The sequence below is a fragment of the Cupressus sempervirens genome, chromosome 1, assembly GCF_028749045.1.
Source record: "Cupressus sempervirens isolate cs-2001-9-10 chromosome 1, ASM2874904v1, whole genome shotgun sequence".
NCBI lineage: Eukaryota > Viridiplantae > Streptophyta > Pinopsida > Cupressales > Cupressaceae > Cupressus > Cupressus sempervirens.
The window spans coordinates 38,048,665-38,067,779 of NC_143118.1; the positions used below are offsets into that span (position 1 = coordinate 38,048,665).

The 19,115-nt window shown below is 34.9% G+C and overlaps 1 protein-coding gene across 2 annotated transcripts in view; it reads left to right on the forward strand.

Moving 5' to 3' along the window:
* Positions 1-18,759, forward strand: part of LOC149576058 (uncharacterized) — a 156,032-nt gene extending 137,273 nt beyond the window's left edge. For both annotated transcript variants that reach the window (XM_089816191.1, XM_089816193.1), the window contains 2 exons: positions 15,358-15,599; positions 18,257-18,759. In XM_089816191.1, the coding sequence (XP_089672317.1) occupies positions 15,358-15,599; positions 18,257-18,580 (566 nt within the window). In that variant the 3' untranslated portion in view covers positions 18,581-18,759. The remainder of the gene's footprint in view (positions 1-15,357; positions 15,600-18,256) is intronic.
* Positions 18,760-19,115: the final 356 nt, after the last annotated feature.

A 19,115-nucleotide genomic window follows, 5' to 3' on the forward strand; every position in this document is an offset into this window, starting at 1 on the left:
GTATGTCCAATCATGATAGTCCTGTAGTTTCTGGGGTCTGAAGCCGGTCTAGACTTATGAATAGGATAAATCACGTGTCGCAACCAGGTCTCAGGAAACCCAGTGCAAACCACTCTATTAAAGAGTGTAGGAAGATATGAACTAAGAAAAGAAGCACCAAGTTTGAAAAGTTCTGCTTGGAAACCATCCTCATCCGCAACTCTACTACATTTCATAGATCTAATGGCCTCAAGGATACTGGAGGAAGTGAATAGATGACAGTAAGGAGGTGGAATGGAGTGAAGGGAAGGCTGACCTGGGATGTCATACAACAAAATGGTGTGGGAAGTCGAAGAGTGAGAGTCAAGGATGGAGGGCAGGGGGCAGGGGAGAACGGGGGAAAAGGGTACGCTAGAAACTCTTAGGGATTCTGGATAAGCGTGGAGCAAAGGGATTTGCACTGAGAAGAAGCAAAAGAATGCTTCTTGTGACGAAGAAAGCAGAGATAAGATAAATGCAGGTATATTCGTTACTCACCACAATAAAGTTGACCTATATATCCTTCAAACAATTTGGTGGGGCAAATTTTTCAAAGGGCTGTGACTGTTCATGACTACATAAGATATACATATTTTTTTTTATGGAGATTTATTTTTGAGAGTGCGACCTTATGGAAAGCTTGAGTTATCAACGAATTTATGGAAGAAGATTATCAAGCAACATGATCATATGGATGGTTGTGATATTTGAAGGAAATGAAGTCACCTCTGTCGTGAACACCATATTTTTTAGATTGCCGCAAAAACTTCAATATCGTGGACTCCTCTTTCTATAGAGGGTCCCATTCTGATGTAAATTGAATAGATTAATTGCAGACTTTGAAAAGTATGGGTAAAATACATATTTTATTGGGCCTATAAATTTTCATCAGTTGTCATGAATATTTTTTTTTGCCAAAAATAACAAATGAAAATAAATCAAGACCTAATATTGAAGGGAAATATTTTGCATGATCCTTTCATATGCATGGAATTCATTCTGAAAATCATGACATAAGTTCGAATATTCTACAGAGACTTGGAGGTGTTTACATTTGAATTTGTGTAACATATTCTTATATCGAGTGATGTTTATTTTCGGTGATGTTTATGCTACTTGAGATGCCTAGAGAATAAATGAATCTAGATTCTAGACACAGAGAAATTTAACATAGACATTATTATTGTATTATCATACCTTGATAATATAATATATTAAAGTTATTATTATATAATATCTGTGTTGTGATGCACAGATAAAGTTCTGAAATAAAATTGCACCATACAATCTCTGTGCTAAATAATGTGTTCGATCTGAAGTTACTGTGGTGTTGCTACTAAGTTCAATTAAACTGTATATACGGAGCTGTCATTGTTCAGTTGCCAATTATCTAGGAGATTGTTGTCTAAGTTCAAAAGACTGAGAACGAATGTGTTGTCAATAATGACAACCACATACGTCTATGCAGTTTGCCTAGGTACCCAATGTTTATAAAATCACTGTTATGAGAATGGTTGCCAATGATATGAAATGGATCACTGACCACTGGTTTTTGCTATTGTATGTCAAGGATGTCACTGAAGGTGACTTGATTGTTGTAATCTCTAGATTTTTATCATTTGCATAAGATATGTAAAATGTGCGATCTCAACAATCTGATATGTGAGCTGACAACTCTCCTTTGGAACATGAGTCTTCTGTTTGATCTGTCGAGGTTGTCGTGTATGTTGCGGCTTGGAGTTACGCCAGTGTTCGTTGAACACAAATAAAGATGTCAGAACTTGATGAGATAGGCACATAGTGGTAATGAAGAGTTCTAGGTCTATGAAATAGTGTTGGAAGATCTGTATCTGGCAGCCTCTGCATATGGAGCCTCTGTTATGGTGAGAGTTGTGCGGAAAATGAATGTTACCTGCAGGGGTCGACTGTGTTCTGCAGATTACCATGTGAGGGATCTTCTATCTTCCAGACCAGAGTGGAGGCATCATATCTTCCAATGCCCGCATGTTTCCCTTGCAGCTTGTTGCTAGATGAAGATCACGAGAAAGTCGTCAGTAAAGCTGCATTGACAACTGAGTTGGGAGATAGACCTTTCATGAAGGTGGTTTGATTGCACTCTTAGTCCTACATTTGCAATATATTCCTAGTTGTGGGCAATATTATACATTGGAGTTTAACAACTGCAATCACAAGCTTGGGAAAGCACAGCATATCAACATTCATATTTTGTGTCGGAGTATATGCATCGAATCCATAGTGCTATCAGAATACCATCTTTAATATTGAGAAGCACAAGATGGTTATTATTGATGAGAGATCGTGAACTATTCCTTACGAGAGCCACCCTTCATTATAACTCTTACAAACACAACATCACTCAATACTGAGTGTGGCAATTAAATCAAATCATAGAATCATTAGAGATAACGATATGCGATATCATTGATTACTAGAACCATGTGAAAATTACGAAAGGACACTTTTACAAATTATCAATTTGGTTGGAAAGCTTACACGTATCTAGATAAATTAATGAAGGAAGATAAATATTGTAGCAACTGACTATACAATACATGCGTTCCTGAGTTTCATGGGAGGTCTTAGGGACTTTGATTACGAAAATGATGTCATTCTCTACCAGAGTTGAAAGCTTGTCTTGATTGTTCTTGAATAATGAGATAAGTTCATTGTCTCTTGATTATTATGTTTATTTACATATTGCAATAAATCTCTTCACTATATCATTGCATGAAATATAAGATTTATTTGTTTTATTATGCTCTTGTTCTTTTCCTTGATCGCTAGGGATTCTTCTTGCACACAAATAAATTAATAATCCTTGCTGTCTGTGTTTCAATGAAGGGCTGCATCTCCTTATTAGGTTGGCCCAAGCAGATAAATTAATTAATAATTTTTTTATTGTTTAAAACTTAAGACATGGGATAAATTTCATTTTATTTGTAACAGCCTTTTAGATTTCGGCGCCAAAATTACGAGAGGTGGGCCCCATGAAATTAACAATTTAAAAGTTACAAAAATTGAAGGAGGTTGGCCAGCGTAAATAAATAAAATATTATTTATCCTTTAATTTTCTACAAAAGACCTTGCTACAAAAGGCTTAATTTTCTACAGCAGACTTTTGACATCAAAGATAATATTTCGGCATCACATGCCATTTCTTAACATGGTTAGTAGTTGAAATATTATAATTGTGATAATATGGAGGTTTGATATTGATAGCTAGTACTAGATTTTGTTATTGTTCATTTGTATGAAAAATTGATGCAGGATCTTTCAAGTCCATAGGTGACCTTGTGTCTATTACGATAATAGATAGTTTCTATTATCTCTATTTAGTATCTAATGGTTATCTATTGTAATCTTCTGTAAATATTAGAATGTTTCTAATATTTAGTTTTCTATTTCAAGAATGAAATGCTTCTATTCTTTACAATTGTTTCTTAAGGAAACATTGTTCAGTCTCTTGTATAAATTGATCTCTTGATCACTGTTAGTAACAAACAAATATTTTCCAATTACTTCGTAATATGGTATCAAAGCCAATACTCTAATTTTTTTCGAGAATAATTATAATTTCTTGGTTGAAATTATCTGCCTTTTATTTTAAAAATTATTTACATGCATATTTTCTTCTAACTCTCTCTATAATCTGACTAGGGTTTTTGTTCTAAGAGATCTGAATCCGCCAACTTCTGGTTCTGCAACCCATTTCTGCCTAGATGTGTCTATTTTTTCTGCACATTTTTGGCATTTGTTGTGGTTTTTTTGTAGTAGGGCCATTTTTGTTCAAAACCCTAAATTTCAGGTTCGAAATTTTTTTGATTGCAAATTCTTGGTTTTTCGAGAGCTCAATTGGGTTATCATATTTTCCTGGGTGCTTCGATTTTTGTGCCTCAATTTTTTAGCTAGCGAATCCAGAAACTGACAACATTTTTTTTTTTGGGTTTTTCGAGCTCTCTTCTGGGTCACCTTTCAATTTTTTTGGGTCTTTATGTTTTGAGGGTTGCATGGACTTGTATGTTTGTTGCTTGTACTTGCATGTGCTGCTTTACCATGCAAAGTTTCGTGTTTTGCCTCCTTTAAAAATTCTAGTGGGTTTTCATTATTTTTTTCCTCATTTTTATTTTGATGGGTTTTCATATTTTTTCTCTCTAATTTTTTTCTTTCAAAGTTTTCCCTTAAAAATTTTTGATTCTGCAATTCGCAAAATTGTGTGGGATTCCTTTGCGGGTTTGTAATTTTTTCCTCAAAAATTATCTGTTGGATTTTACCGTTTTTGCTATAACAAATAAAAATAAAAATGAAGCTTTGTAATGTTGGGTTTTGATTGATTTTTCACAACAAAAAGCATGTTGGGTTTTGATTGATTTTTCACAACAAAAAGCATGTTGGGTTTTGATTGATTTTTCACCTCAAAAATTATGTTGGGTTTTGATTTTTTTTCACCTCAAAAATCATATTGGGTTTTGATTGTTTCTTCACCTCAAAAATCATGTTGGGTTTTGATTGATTTTTGACCACAAAAATCATGTTGGGTTTTGATTGATTTTTCACCTCAAAAATCATGGCTTTTTTGTTTTGGAGCATTATGCTCATTTGCAAAGTTTTGGAGCAATAGTCTTTTCAACAGACATCCTCTGCTCCAGATTTAGAAGGCTTCCGAAAGAAAAACTGTTAATGTGTGATAGCTTCAGTTGGATAAACCTATGAGATATAGTTATATATGTGTTTATTATTATATGAGATAAATTAATATAACAATAATATATATAACTATGGTTATATATTAATTATAAATTAATATAATAATAAATAACAATGGTTTTAGTTATTATAATATTAATTATTAATTAACAAATAGACATGTTCCTTGTCTATTCATGTCTTACTCTTATTTAATTGAGGAAAGCTGCCTTTGGGAAACACATACCAATTATCACGGTAGTGCTAAATACATTTGCAGTAGATCCTCTTGAAAAATTTAACATGGTATCCGAGCACGTTTCAATCCTCGAATAAATTATATATAATTTAAGTTGTGAAGATTTCACTTGTTTTGGATAATCTAAGTTTGATATCATCAATGTCAAGCTAGTGGTTTGTGGATGAGAATAAGATGTTTATCGATCAAGAACCTTTTAGGATGTGTTAGACTTGGCATGTAGAGAAATGTATCACTTCACTGTTGTATTTATTGCAGAGTACTGGTAATTCTGGTTCTAAATTGGTAGACAAGATGAGCCTCCATCACTGCAGTTTTGGAGGCAGTACAGTGGTTCTAATTATGTGAACTTGCCATTACACAATCACAAAAGGATATGAATTATGTATCTGATCTGAAGATATGGTTATGCCTCAGATGGAATTTGTATCTGAATATGTTTCTAAATACAAATGATGGTGCAGTCCATGAGTTGAAACAAGGGGGGATGGCTTCAAACAAACTATTCACTATATATCATTCTCATGAGAATCTAAACTGTTGGAAATCTGTATGTTGATCTTGAATGGTAGTTACTTGATGGTGTTGTATGGTCACCCGAACTATATAACAATATATCATTAGGCAACATTGGTATGATACATTACAAAGATTTTCTTGTGATCCTTCATACATTCACTAGTTTTATGACCGCCTGTTCACAATGATGTAGAGATGCACCACTTAATTGTTGGGTATGAAGATCACCGAAGCCACGTATTTAATATCACAACAGTTCCAAACTGACTTGATCAACACATGTATCATTGAATACTCGGGCATGTATGGGTTGGGGTTATTTTAAAGATGTTGAATGCCAGCATATGCTGATCTTTAGTGAATAGTACCACAATCTCATAAAGTTGATCTGAAATTGTAGTAACATAATGCCACCTCAAGAGTGTAGACACTGATATAAATAGAACATCGATGCATTTTATGTGCCATAGATAGCAATAATATCATCACCTTCTTATTGTAGAGTTGTCCCCTTGATATGTATGCAATCAAAATGTGGTAATCTTTGCGACCACCTGCAAGAATGCAATGATGAGATTATACTAGATATCACATTGGTATGTAAGCAATATGATCTGCAAGAATGTCAATGGTGATAAGGATCAAAGATCATTATTGGATGATGTGGGATTTGTGACTGTGCAACATAAGGGCATACATTCAGTAAAGTACTAAGGTAATAGAAGTACTGGGTAGCGATTCTAAAGGTAAGTATAATATATTATTGTTTTGTATGTAAATGGAAATAGCATGAATATATGAAATATATCTATGTGTAACATCTTTTAATTTAATAATTTTACATTATGAAATGTAAAAGAACTAGTTGATGTATATCAAGATAGTAATATAACCTCTTATAGATAGAAGTGAGTATAGATTAAAGTATATTTTTTAATTAGATATTTATCTATATTGAATTAGAATGACCTTATATTATACAAATTATTCTTATTTATATTATAAGATTTATGTTCCTTGTTTTTTTTTCCTCCGAGAATGTTATTGCAAGAAAAGGAAGATTGAGATTCAAAGGGAGCCTGACATGTTATTAGAGGCAACCTTGAAAGAGAGGGAGAATATTGAGGATGTTATTAATCTTCAGTGATCTCGGTGTTATTGATTAAGAGGGAGTAAACCATGATGAGATGGATTCTCTAGTGATCAATAAATTGCCATAGTCAAGAGGACCTAGATTTATATATCGTGACCATGTGATTTTAATGGGCCTACCCCATGTGTATATCATGAGGAAGTGACGACTTCCAAATGACCATCACTTGTATTTGGAGAAGTTGTTGTAAGGTGACGATCTTATAATAACTTGTATTATGAGATCAAACGATTGAGTATATGGTGAATGTCTTGCATCTCAACATTATGGGAGGCCATTACTCAAAGAGTACTTGGTGAATATTGTTGATATTCTGGGAGGCTAATACTTTTGATATCAAATGTGATATCAAACCTTATTGAGTATTTGGTGAATATCATTGATATTCTGGGAGGCCAATACTCTTGATATCAAACCTTATTGAGTATTTGGTGAATATCATTGATATTCTAGGAGGCCAATACTATTGATATCAATGTGATATCAAACCTTATTGAGTATTTGGTGAATATCATTGATATTTTGGGAGGCCAATACTCTTGATATCAGATGTGATATCAAACTTTCTTTAGTACTTGGTGGATATCTAATGTCGATATTCTGGAAGACCAAGACTCGTGATATCAAAATATTGAATATCTTCTGATCAAAGATATTTTTATATTGTGGTGATATATGATCTTATGTTTATCCTCCCTAGCTAAGAGGGAGTGATAATGTGATAGCTTCAGTTGGATAAACCTATGAGATATAGTTATATATGTGTTTATTATAATATGAAATAAATTAATATAACAATAATATATATAACTTTGGTTATATATTAATTATAAATTAATATAATAATAAATAACAATGGTTTTAGTTATTATAATATTAATTATTAATTAACAAATAGACTTTTCCCTTGTCTATTCATGTCTTACTCTTATTTAATTGAGGAAAGCTACCTTTGGGAAACACATACCAATTATCACGCCAGTGCTAAATACATTTGTAGTAGATCCTCTTGAAAAATTTAACAAAAACATTCAATGTAATATTGCCACAAGTTTGGGCACATGAAGGTTGAATGTCAGAAGCGCTTAGCTGCCCTATCTAAGCAATCTAGTCCACAGCCCACAACGAACAATGCAGAGCACCTTGAGCAGATAGAACATGCCTTTTACACTTTTTGACAGTTTCGTGCCCTGGATAGATTAACCATTAAGGGATGGTATTATGATAATAGATAGTTTCTATTATCTTTGTATAGTATCTAATGGTTATCTATTGTGATCTCTTGCAAATATTAGAATGTTTCTAATATTTAGTTTTTTGTTTCTAGAATAGAATGTTTCTATTCTTTACGATTGTTTCTTAAGGAAACATCATTCAATCTCTTGTATAAATTGATCTCTTGATCACTGTTAATAACAAACAAATATTTCCCTGTGAATATTCTGAATGCTGATGCCAGTTCCAGCTACGACGCAACCCACCATAGAGACACGAGCTGTAGCGGAGTCACATCCAACACCGACGGAGATAGTAGCTCCGAAGGCACCAATGGAGCCGGCTCGTGAGACTACCAGATACAGGAGAGACTTTGGTACCGAACATGGAGATGGAGATAGACACAGAGACAGGTGTGTTGGAGGTACCTGCAGGAGAGGAGTTGGGGGCATCAGGTGTCCGACTGGATATAGTAGGATCTGATGCAGTGGTCATAGTAGACACGGCACTGTTGACATCACCTGAGCAAGACAGTGAGAGAGAGGATAGAACCCAGAGGGTGAGTGCTTTTCTGAGTACGAAGTTCCATCGAACTCTGACACCTCGAGTGACATACTTGCTGACACCCACGCGGGAAGCAATTTCGGAGACTCCATTTCAGGACACGCAGGCACAGAGTGAAGGAGTACTACATAGCGCTGTTGAGCATATGGCGGATGCAGTGGAGAAGGCTATGGGTATACAGTAGGAACACCCACTAGCGCAGGAGACAATGATGACGGAGGCAATTTTTCTTGATGATGTCGCAGCTCTAGCATCTCGGGCTCATGAGGTTTTGGCTTCGGCAAAGACGCAGGCATTGGAGTCAGTAGGGAAGGAGTTGGAGAGAGTCATATCCTTCATACGGACGCGATGTCCAGCTGCCTTTACGGTTTGTTTTGAGGAGAGGGGATGGCTCGATGTGGAGACCACAAAGATGCGACAGGATTGGTCCATGATGAGGGAACCTGAGATGGAGGGTCAGATTGAGATACTGATTTAGGAGATTGCGAGGTTACACAAGGAGATATACTACACCCTTTAGAAGAGTCAGGCGGACCAGCTAGCAGCTGAGAGAGCTCGGGAGGAGTCAGCTGCCAGGTTTGCTTCGGAGAGGGCAGCTTGGGAATCAGAGAGGGCAGCCTGGCAATCCGAGAGGATAGCCCTGTTAGCAGCAAAAGAACAGTTAGCAGCAGCAAATGAACAGTTGACGACAAAAAAAGAAAAGAAGGCAGTGGAGAAGGAGAAGGAATTGGGAGAGGTCGGAGAGATGATGCAGTTAGCCCTAGAGTTCTAGTTGGAAGTAGAAGCAGAGCTGAAGATCAAGAAAGAACAGGTCTACAAGCTAAGGGCAGAGGTGAACGAGTTGCGAACGCGGACGACCACTACGCTAGGGACGCATCCCTCTGTCTAGTACTTATGCATTGATGCATTTTGTTAGTAAAATTTTGTTATGAATTTTGTTGTATTGTCGTCCGGAGACAACTTTTCTTTTGGGGGGAATGATGTTGTCGGTAAAATGTATAGTGTAGCCAACGGGTAGAGTAGTATTTGAACGGGCGCGTGATGCTTGAGTCACCCCTTCGGAAAGGTATATGTACACGTCTGATGGTGGTAATCATCGATAGATCATTGTAGTCATTGTAATCGGATTGTAATCTGCAAGTGCATACATGAATAAAGTACCTGTTCTGAATTGAATCGTGTTATACATGTGTTAAGCTTTTTACCCTATGTAGCAAACAGTTACTTTGTAATAGCGTCACTATCAACCAAAAATGTTTCAGGTTTTCTTTTAGATTCAATTCAGTTTCGGTTGTGTTTTAGTTGGTATTTGCTAGTTTTCTTTTGTAGGAATTTTAGAATGAATTCGGTCAAGTGAAGACCTCATCTTGTTGAAGACCCAAACAGATATCTCCACATTCAATTTGGTGAATTTTGGGGCAAAATCAGCTATGTTATGGTAAATCAGATATCTAGCTCGAACCAGGATCAAGTTAGAGGAACAACTAGTTCCGTTGATGGTGGTTTTAGCAATCTCAACTGTAAGAAAATGACAGATCACTTCTCTTGAAAAGAAAGAAATTATGCTCCAAGGTTCTTTTCTAGTTAGGTCGTGACCATGTTGGAGAGCTAAATGGTTTAAGTGATCTGTTCAACAGGGGGCATTTGCTGGTAAACCGAACTTTGACATAGACAAGAAGCCAAAATTTTCGCATCTAATAAAAAATTAAAATAAATTTCATGCTTAAAAAACACAACTTGGAATTTTCAAGATTCTCACTAGAAACTTAATGTAGATCCAAGTATAACTTTGGAAGTTAATCTTGCATATCTATTTTAATTTGTTTATAAGAATGATAAGAAGATAATAGGGTTTCAAAAGAAACAAGTCTAAATTAAGTGAATAGTGACAAGTATTGTCTCATTTATCGGATCTGAATTATTGCATCTAGTTATTGCTGTACAACAGACCCAGAATTGTGCAAGACCTGCTATGCTAGTATTTTCTATTATTTGCAAGTAAATAAAGTTTGAAAATTTCTATGTATTGGTGTTAATTGCTGTAGTTAAAATTCCAAAATGTATTCTTTCTATTTGAATTGCATCTAACTTAACATAAATATTGTAGACATTTAACACTACAGTTACACTATGTTTATTACTTTATAATATTATATTGTGTTATTTAGATTTTTTCCTTCAGAAATTCGCTTTTATACTGACGTGATCTATGCAAAATTGTGTATGTGTATTAAGTAGCTTCTATTTATCTCAATTATTGTGTATTTGATGTTTCATGTTAATTGACTAAAAGATGCATTAAAAAAAATCTTAAAATCCTTAAAAATCTTTGAATTTCATGGGTTTTTCAAATTTTTGAGTCCTTGCCGATTCCGGTCCCCGAGGCCGAGTCCAAGTCCAATTTTGACTTTCTAAGTCAAAGGCAAGTCTGAGTCTCGTAACACTGCTTGAGACTAAGTTGCTAGTCCTAGTTCGGATTTGGATTTGGGTTTGCGGGTTCGATCAAAACATTTTTATGTTGGGTTTGGGTTCATTTGCACAAAATCATATAAAACATAAGAAACATATATGTATATGCAGAAGCGAACAATGTCATAATACACCACTATGCTAATAGTAAAATAACATAAAAAAGTGCCAAACTACACCATATCAATGTTTCCATTCAAAAACAAAAATATCAACTTTATCAGTTAGCCATCGTTGATCAAATATCGTCAAAAGTCATCAAACATTTCATCCTCCAGTCATGGAAGATTATAAGCATAAATAGTGCAACTGCCATCGGTACTAGCAGTCTCACTCTCAGGATCAGCCTTATGATCAATAGGTAGCTCATGATCATCATCAACTCTAAGTGCACAAACATGGACAATTGAATCATTTAACTCCATATGCTTTGGTTCAACATCCCTTTGCTTCCTCTTTTTTGTAGGTGTTTTCTTTGTATTTTAGGAGCCTATAATTTCAATACACATAGACGAAGCCTTTGACCTTTTGGAGTGGTCTATTGTATTTTATTGAGTGGATAAATGAGTATGTGCTCCAACTCCTTACAAATGATGACGAACTAGCAACTTATCAAAATTTTCAATTTTGAGATTAGAATTAAGATTTTTGACTCAAATTTTTAAATATAAATTCAATATTATGTAATGTTCCCATTTTAGCAGTTGACCAAGTGTGTGTGTGTTAGCCTTGTTTTACATGGTCCCGAGGGCTAACGAAGGGTTTAATGGGATCCTAGAGTGTTTTGGCCTAGTCATTTCCAGTTTGGGCCAAAACGAAGTTGATTTACTCAGTTTCAGGCATACTTACTATTTTTAGTAAGTCAACAGGACAAAATGCAGGTCAATTTTGGTGATTGGATTTGATACTCCTCGGTGACAGCTTTTCGATGAGCTATCACTCGCATTATTCGGAGTCCGATTGCTAATACATTTTAATGCCTGAAATTTTATTAAAGTAACCTCTAATTTAATTGTAAAATATTAAAGTGTTACTTTAATATTTATTTTATGGGGATGTGTACCCAAGGGAGACATAAGGGGTATTTTAATATATGTTTTATATATTACACATCTTTTATCCCACATTGCCCATATGAGTCGAGCGGACCCTTGGAAATAGAATAAAAGGAAGCATTTGTGGCTTCATTAGACAGGTTGAATATGAGAAGAAATTGGTGTGTGAGTTGCAGCTCCGTTCTTGGCATTTGAGGACGTTTATCCTCTCTTGTAACATTCTAGACATCATTCACTTGGGGTTTGGCCTTTGGAATTCTTTGTTATCGGCTTCATTATCAAGCAGTTTAGTTGCATTTCCAGCTACAGGCAGATTTGGTATTTTGCTCATATCTTCTTCACTACTTTTCCGACGCTTATGCCGCTTTGAGGGAATAATATTACGAAGTTAGTGGACTGATTAAAGGACAAAGTACTGTAGTAGCACCGTTCATGCGGCACTATTCACGCAACACTATTCACGCGGCACTGTAGCAGCAAGTTCGAAAGCATGGGCTGGAGTATTATGTCAATAATGCTGAAGTAATTAGTGAGTTGATAAATCTGCCATGTATTTGGTTTTATGAATTCTGAAAACAACATTTTATTGGTAGCAGTTCATTTCCACTTTGCATATTATTGTAGTTTCTTTCTTGTTTATGTTGTATGACACCAATTCCATGCACAAAACACAACAAACAAATAAACTTTTGATTTGCGGAGTTATAAGGGGTTTAAAACATTAAACGGAGAAATAAGAGGTTGAATGCAAACTGTTTGACATAATTCCTTTCAGCAATTTGGTTTAGTTTTTTGGGACATTCAGGGGTGCCCATTTCATATTAATCACCAATAATTTAGAAATTAGAATCTTAAGAGTTAGGAACTTGTGATAAAAAAATTGATGGGAAAGGATTGTTGGTGTTGGTAAATTTCTCCATGGAAGTACCACCATTTATGAGCATTAGAATCTTGCTTGTTTGCAAGAGTCAACCACAATCATCTATGCTTGTGAAACTTATGAACTCAGACCTCACTAAAGGTCATATGTGATCGGGAAAGAGTCTATGAAGGGCTACTTTGTATTCATAACTTCAAGATCTCTATGGGGCAACTCTACTGCTAATCTCTTCAAGGATTGCTCGACTATAGTACCTGGGGATCAATGCGAAGTCAAGGAGATGGAAAGGAGTACTCATTTTCTTCCATCTCTTCACCATGATTTTTATTAATTCCTTGAAGAATGTTTATTAGGATCTTGCTCTTTCTCATTTATAATTTTTCATATCCTCAATCATGGAGTCAATGTCATCATATACCTCACCCAGTCAAGGCCTATCCATGTCAAGGAATTGGAATATTCTCATTATAGGCATAGTAAATGTCAATAGGTACTCGACACGATCCCGCCATTAGTCATCTAGTATCATTTTCTTAATGGAAGCTGCATTTGTGCTAGTAGGTTGCCTCCATATGTAACAATGAGCACATACTACAATTTTAGACAATGCCACTTTAACCTTCACAAGGTGTCTCAAAACAATTGTGTTGGAGGCAAAATGGGTCTCAACAACCTATTTTTAAATTAAAATAATAATAAATTAAAATCCATTTTGAAGTGTCTCTTTGCTCAATCCTTTTTAACTTTTAGAGCTTTCCAAAGGATGAACAATTGCATTCCCAATTGTTTCATCTATTTGTTTTCGCTCTTCAATATATTTTAGTGCAAGAGTTTGCAAGAAGGGTTTTACTTTGAGGCTCCCTAGGAACTCTTGGCTTGCATGGACAGAACTTGATACCTTTGTAAGAGATAAAACACAAATGTGCCTTCACTTGACTATGACAACTTTTATATTCCTTTTTGCAATGGCTACAAATCCAAAGGTGACCACCTGGTTTGCACCATTTCCATATATTTCCATAATGAAGAGTTTGGGTCTGTTTTGAAACTGGAGTTTCCAGCGCTAGAAGCACTTGGCATTCTATGAATCTATAAACAACATACAAGGTCACAAACCAAAATGAGAAAAACGAAAAAAAAATGAATGGAAAGAAAAATTTAATAAACAACAAAACCCTACCTTTTTTTTTGAAATCTTCCTCTTCAATGTCTTTGAGGAGTTCTCAACACTTGCAACCATGTAGGAATAGTTCACAAACCAGCTTAGAGCATGTAACCATTACCCTTCGATACTACTTGAGCAATGACAAGCAAACAGGAAAGCTCAGCAACTGAGGCAGTATTTTAGTTTTTTCATTCTCAAATGCACAAATAAGATACATTTCACCTTTTTAGCATTTTTAGTGATCTATTCTAGCCTCTAGGGTTAGAGGGTTGATTGAGTTGACAAAATAAACCAAAACAAAGTTTAAGAAAATATAAAAAATGCAAAAATATAGTTGATTCTTCCCGGTGCTGCCATGGCAGCACAAATTCACTGCTGATTCCTCTTGGGTTTGGCAGGCTGAACCCACAGGGTGTGGGCTGGAGCATGTTTTCATCCACACAAATTCACATTCGGACTTGTATTTGGGAAGGACCAGACTGGGACCTGCACATAAACCAGAAGTACCCTGTAACATAGATTTGGGAGTGATTGAAACTATCATTGGGTGACCTGAGCTAAACTAAGAGACTATCAGTTGCAAGCTGGGTTCAATATGTTTTCTTAACAAATGTTGTTAGTCTTATTCTTGGTCTTATTAGTTTGAACGTTGTATGCATTTCTAATCATGCTATCCTACCACCATAAACCTTTTTCTTAAAAGGAAGACCTAAAATTTCAGCGATGCAAAAAATTTCAAGACTGCTATCCTAACCAATAAAAAAACATGCTGTGGAAAGTGGAAATAATCACAATGCTTAAAAGTTAACAGAAAGTTGCAACACCTTTTTTAGTAAGCATTTGAGGCTGAGATATTCTGGATGGGAGGCCATATTATATACATAAGTTCGACAATTTGAAATGCATATCAACATGTACGTGTATTATTACTTTGCTTGCCTTTCGTCATTCATTAATCAATATTTTGGATTTCAGGCTTAGGTTTTATCTCACTCACACAAACACACACATGCATGTATATCGTCATATCGACATTGTTAAATATAAAATATCTCAATTACAAATTATACTTGTCATGATTACTAGCAACCATGCCTTAACGTACTTTAATGCTTGCCAAATGCTTAAGTAAATAGAAGACTGAAGGTGATAAAATTAGACAAGTTTATTCCCTTGCCCTGAATGTTTTAGATATGAAAACATGGAATTATGTATAATGCTTGGGATGAGCGTTTGAAAACATTCTTGGATGTAATTCAAATTTGCTCCATTTACAACGAAATTGTATGATTTGGAGGTCATAAAGTGGTCTGTACAGTTTCTTTTTGATTAATTTGTTCTCATTTAATGTGACAGACAATCAGATGGAATTGAAAGCAGGAGATAGCAAGGGACTGCCAGTTTTGGAAAGTGCAACTGCTCTGGCATTGTCGTGTCTCATTTGCAATGCAGGAATGTATTTGGCCAAACTTGTTGGCTTTCAAGGTGGGGGCATTACTTGCATAACAGCATTGGTGGTAGTTTTGGCAACAGCATTTCCATCATATATTGGTTCTCTTGCACCTGCTGGAGAAGCACTTGCTTTAATAATAATGCAGGTAATCTTTATTTCATTGTATTTTTTCAATGTTTATCTTGTACAATATACATGCTTGACATATGAAACCGAATATAAAAATAAAGATTGATGTAAAATTTCTGGCCAAACCTGTGATTCATGCTTGGTAATAGGACTGGTTTATAAGAACCGACTTTTCCTAATAATTGAAGATCTTTTAATTTGTGAAGTTAAATATTGTTGTTTTAATACATAATTGTTAAGTGTGAGTTTTTTGGTACACAAGTACTCACAGAATAATCTCATTGGTCTTTTTCCCAACTTTTTGCAAATAAGGGATTTCTTCCTTGTGGAGAAATGCCTTAGAGCTAAAGGTTTTGTGTTGAGAATGATTGTAGATTCTAATACATTTTTGAATAGAAAGAAAGCATAATCTTCTTGGCCCTTCTTGTCTATAAAAGCTCCTGGTTAATAAATGGCTTTTAGCACTGCTCTCTTTTTCAAGTGAACATTGTGGAGTCAGAAGGAATAGACACAAAAGATCATAAGGAGTTATATGGGTAGGCATGCAAGCACAAAGACCACAACTACTCCCATTCATCAGAAACCAAATTGATAATACTTTAACAAAGGAAAAATAAACAAAGAGAAAACAAGTAAAAATATTTCTTCATTTCCTGGAAGGATTTACGTAGAGGACAATACATCATCAATGGAGGAGGTAATGCTAGACAGAAATAATGCACACAGTTGAATATCAGCTATGCAGGATTGGTGATAGGAAAGGAAGAAGAATACAGAGTCCTTAGCTCAGATAGGAACTTCCACACAGGCAGTGTGAATGTGTTATGGTTCAAGATATTCTATTTTGCATTTCATGTTTAGGAAAATTGGGAAAGTCTTATTTAGCTAATTCAGTTTTTTATAGCTTAGATATACTTTAATGATTTAGAATTTACCTCCAACCCATCTCTTGTAAGAGATAATGAGCTTTTTGGAGATTAAATTTTTTCTGAATAGTATAAAGTTAGATGCAATATAGAATAATTATATATAGTGATAAATTTTGTGCAGCTTGATGAACAGTTTGTAGCAGTTTCCATATGAGTGTTTTGAAGAAATGATTTTTTTTTTGAATGTGTCATTTTTGTGCATTTTGTTTATGCATACGTAATTTGAAGTTTCATCCCTTTTTGGTTGAAACTCTTCAAAGAAGAGGTTGTACAAGGCTACTGCTGCTTTTTTTTTTGAATGTGTCATTTTTGTGCATTTTGTTTATGCATTCGTAATTTGAAGTTTCATCCCTTTTTGGTTAGAACTCTTCAAAGAAGAGGTGGTACAAGGCTACTGTTGGTTTAAGTAGTTGTGATATGATTGTAGCTTAATGATGTTAGTTGGGTTCCTTCCCAAGTTTTATCAAAACAAATTTGATAGCCTTATTTTGTGAAACATGGTTAACTCCTTGTGTTTTTTGATTTTTCCTAATATAGGTGTCTAGCAATATGACTAGACATGTCAAGATACCAGTTCATTCTTACCTTTCTAAATGAAATGTATGTTTTAATCCTTTTTTAAATTTAATTTTCATTTGTGCACATTTTCTAGATTACCAGAAATGATGCAAAAAATAGCATATCAAAATAACATGCAAGCAAGCACTAGAACTTATAGGAGCCTATGGATCTCTGGAAATTATAGAGGATTGGTAATTTGAGTAGTCAGTATGTCCCGTGATGTATTAAATTATTGAGTTGCCTAAATGGGAAACTTCAATGTCAACAATAATCCATCAATATCACAATTTTTTAATAAACCTCATGCTGTGACCCAAAAGAAAATTCAAAATATGGAAGTAAATGAGTTTCATAGTTTGTTGGGTTTTCAGGAGTCATTTTGAATTAGGCAGAGATGTTGTCAACTTTGGATATGTGATCAAGTGTAAACTTTAGATGCAAACCTACCAAAGAAGATAAAAAGTGTGGAGTCATGGACTACTGTCAACTACATTTTTTAGTTAATGTCTCTGATTGCAAGTTAATTATGAAGGCCAATGGAGTATTGGATATGGACAATATTTTCAGAGCCATGGAGAATGATTTTAAGTCTAATTGATAACAGTGGTTCAAAGTATATCAATAAGATTCTGTAAAACATGTATTAATCACCTCTGTGATCAGAACCTACACACTGGTACTCAATATAAATAAATTGAAGACAAAGTTGACAAGACAAGAAGCAAAGGTGGAAGGTTAAATTGGGCCACAAAAGTCCAGGAAAACGTATAGAGACCGAAAAACGCAATCGCAGGTTCAATTTCTGCCAAATTTTTGTTGTATTTCAGTGGCTTTCTATAATGTAGGAATTAAATGTCTTTTGCGAAGAATGGAATCAGGCATAGCTTGAGCAAATTACACACCACGTCATACCACTGGCTCTCTTTTCAGAGGAATTCTGTCCAATCTAGGAGCTCTTATATGGATATTTTTCATTCTGATTTCGAGTTCTTACGTCCTGATTACGACATACCTTGACAAATTATTGTAGTCTTGCTAGTACAAACTTATATCAAATTGATTAATTCTGTTAAACTATATTGCATTTCTTTACGTTTTTTGAGCATATTGTAGCATTGCAGTTACAAATTTAGATTTTCATCAAGTTGATTAATTCCTTTTAAACTATATTGTATTTCTGTAGGTATTTTTTGCGGTTATAGGGGCAAGTGGAAGCATTGCCAACGTTGTGAAGACTGCACCGGCAATTTTCTTTTTTGCTCTAGTACAGGTGGCTGTTCATCTGGCTGTCATTTTGGGGATTGGAAAAATTCTAGGGTTTGATCCAAAGCTATTGTTGCTGGCCTCAAATGCAAATGTTGGAGGGCCGACAACAGCTTGTGGAATGGCTACAACAAAAGGTTGGAAAACATTAATTGTCCCTGGAATTCTTGCGGGCATATTTGGAATATCCATTGCTACATTTCTTTCAATTGGCTTTGGGGTTGCTGTTTTAAAATATATGTGAAACATGGCAATATGTATGTTCAATGTGCACTAATTCTCAATTGTCTTCATTACTACTGAGAATAGCATATACTAGAACTTTTCCACTTTGAAATACCAATGCTTGTGTAAATGCTAGAAATGCATGACTAGTATCTGGATTTATCACCGTCATTTCTATATAGACACCTAGCTTTATTTGATTGGCATTAACATTCAATAATTTTTTATCTGCAGGTGTTACTGAGGAATTTGATCAGTACAATGCTAATCTTTTAATTTCTTACACACATAATACCATAATTAAAACTTGATCAACAATAACATCAGTTTTTCAACATCAATAATCACGCAGATGAGAAAAACATAATATATGGTATTTTATATGGGACCTCGTATGGGAGAAAACCACAGAAAATTACTTGCTTGTATAATAAATTAATAATCTCATACAATTTGTATAGGCTCCAACTTACTAGAGCCATCAACACCTCATTCAATTTGTGAGCACTTGCCAACTAAAGGCACGGACCCCTCGTTCAAATTCTCCTTTAAAT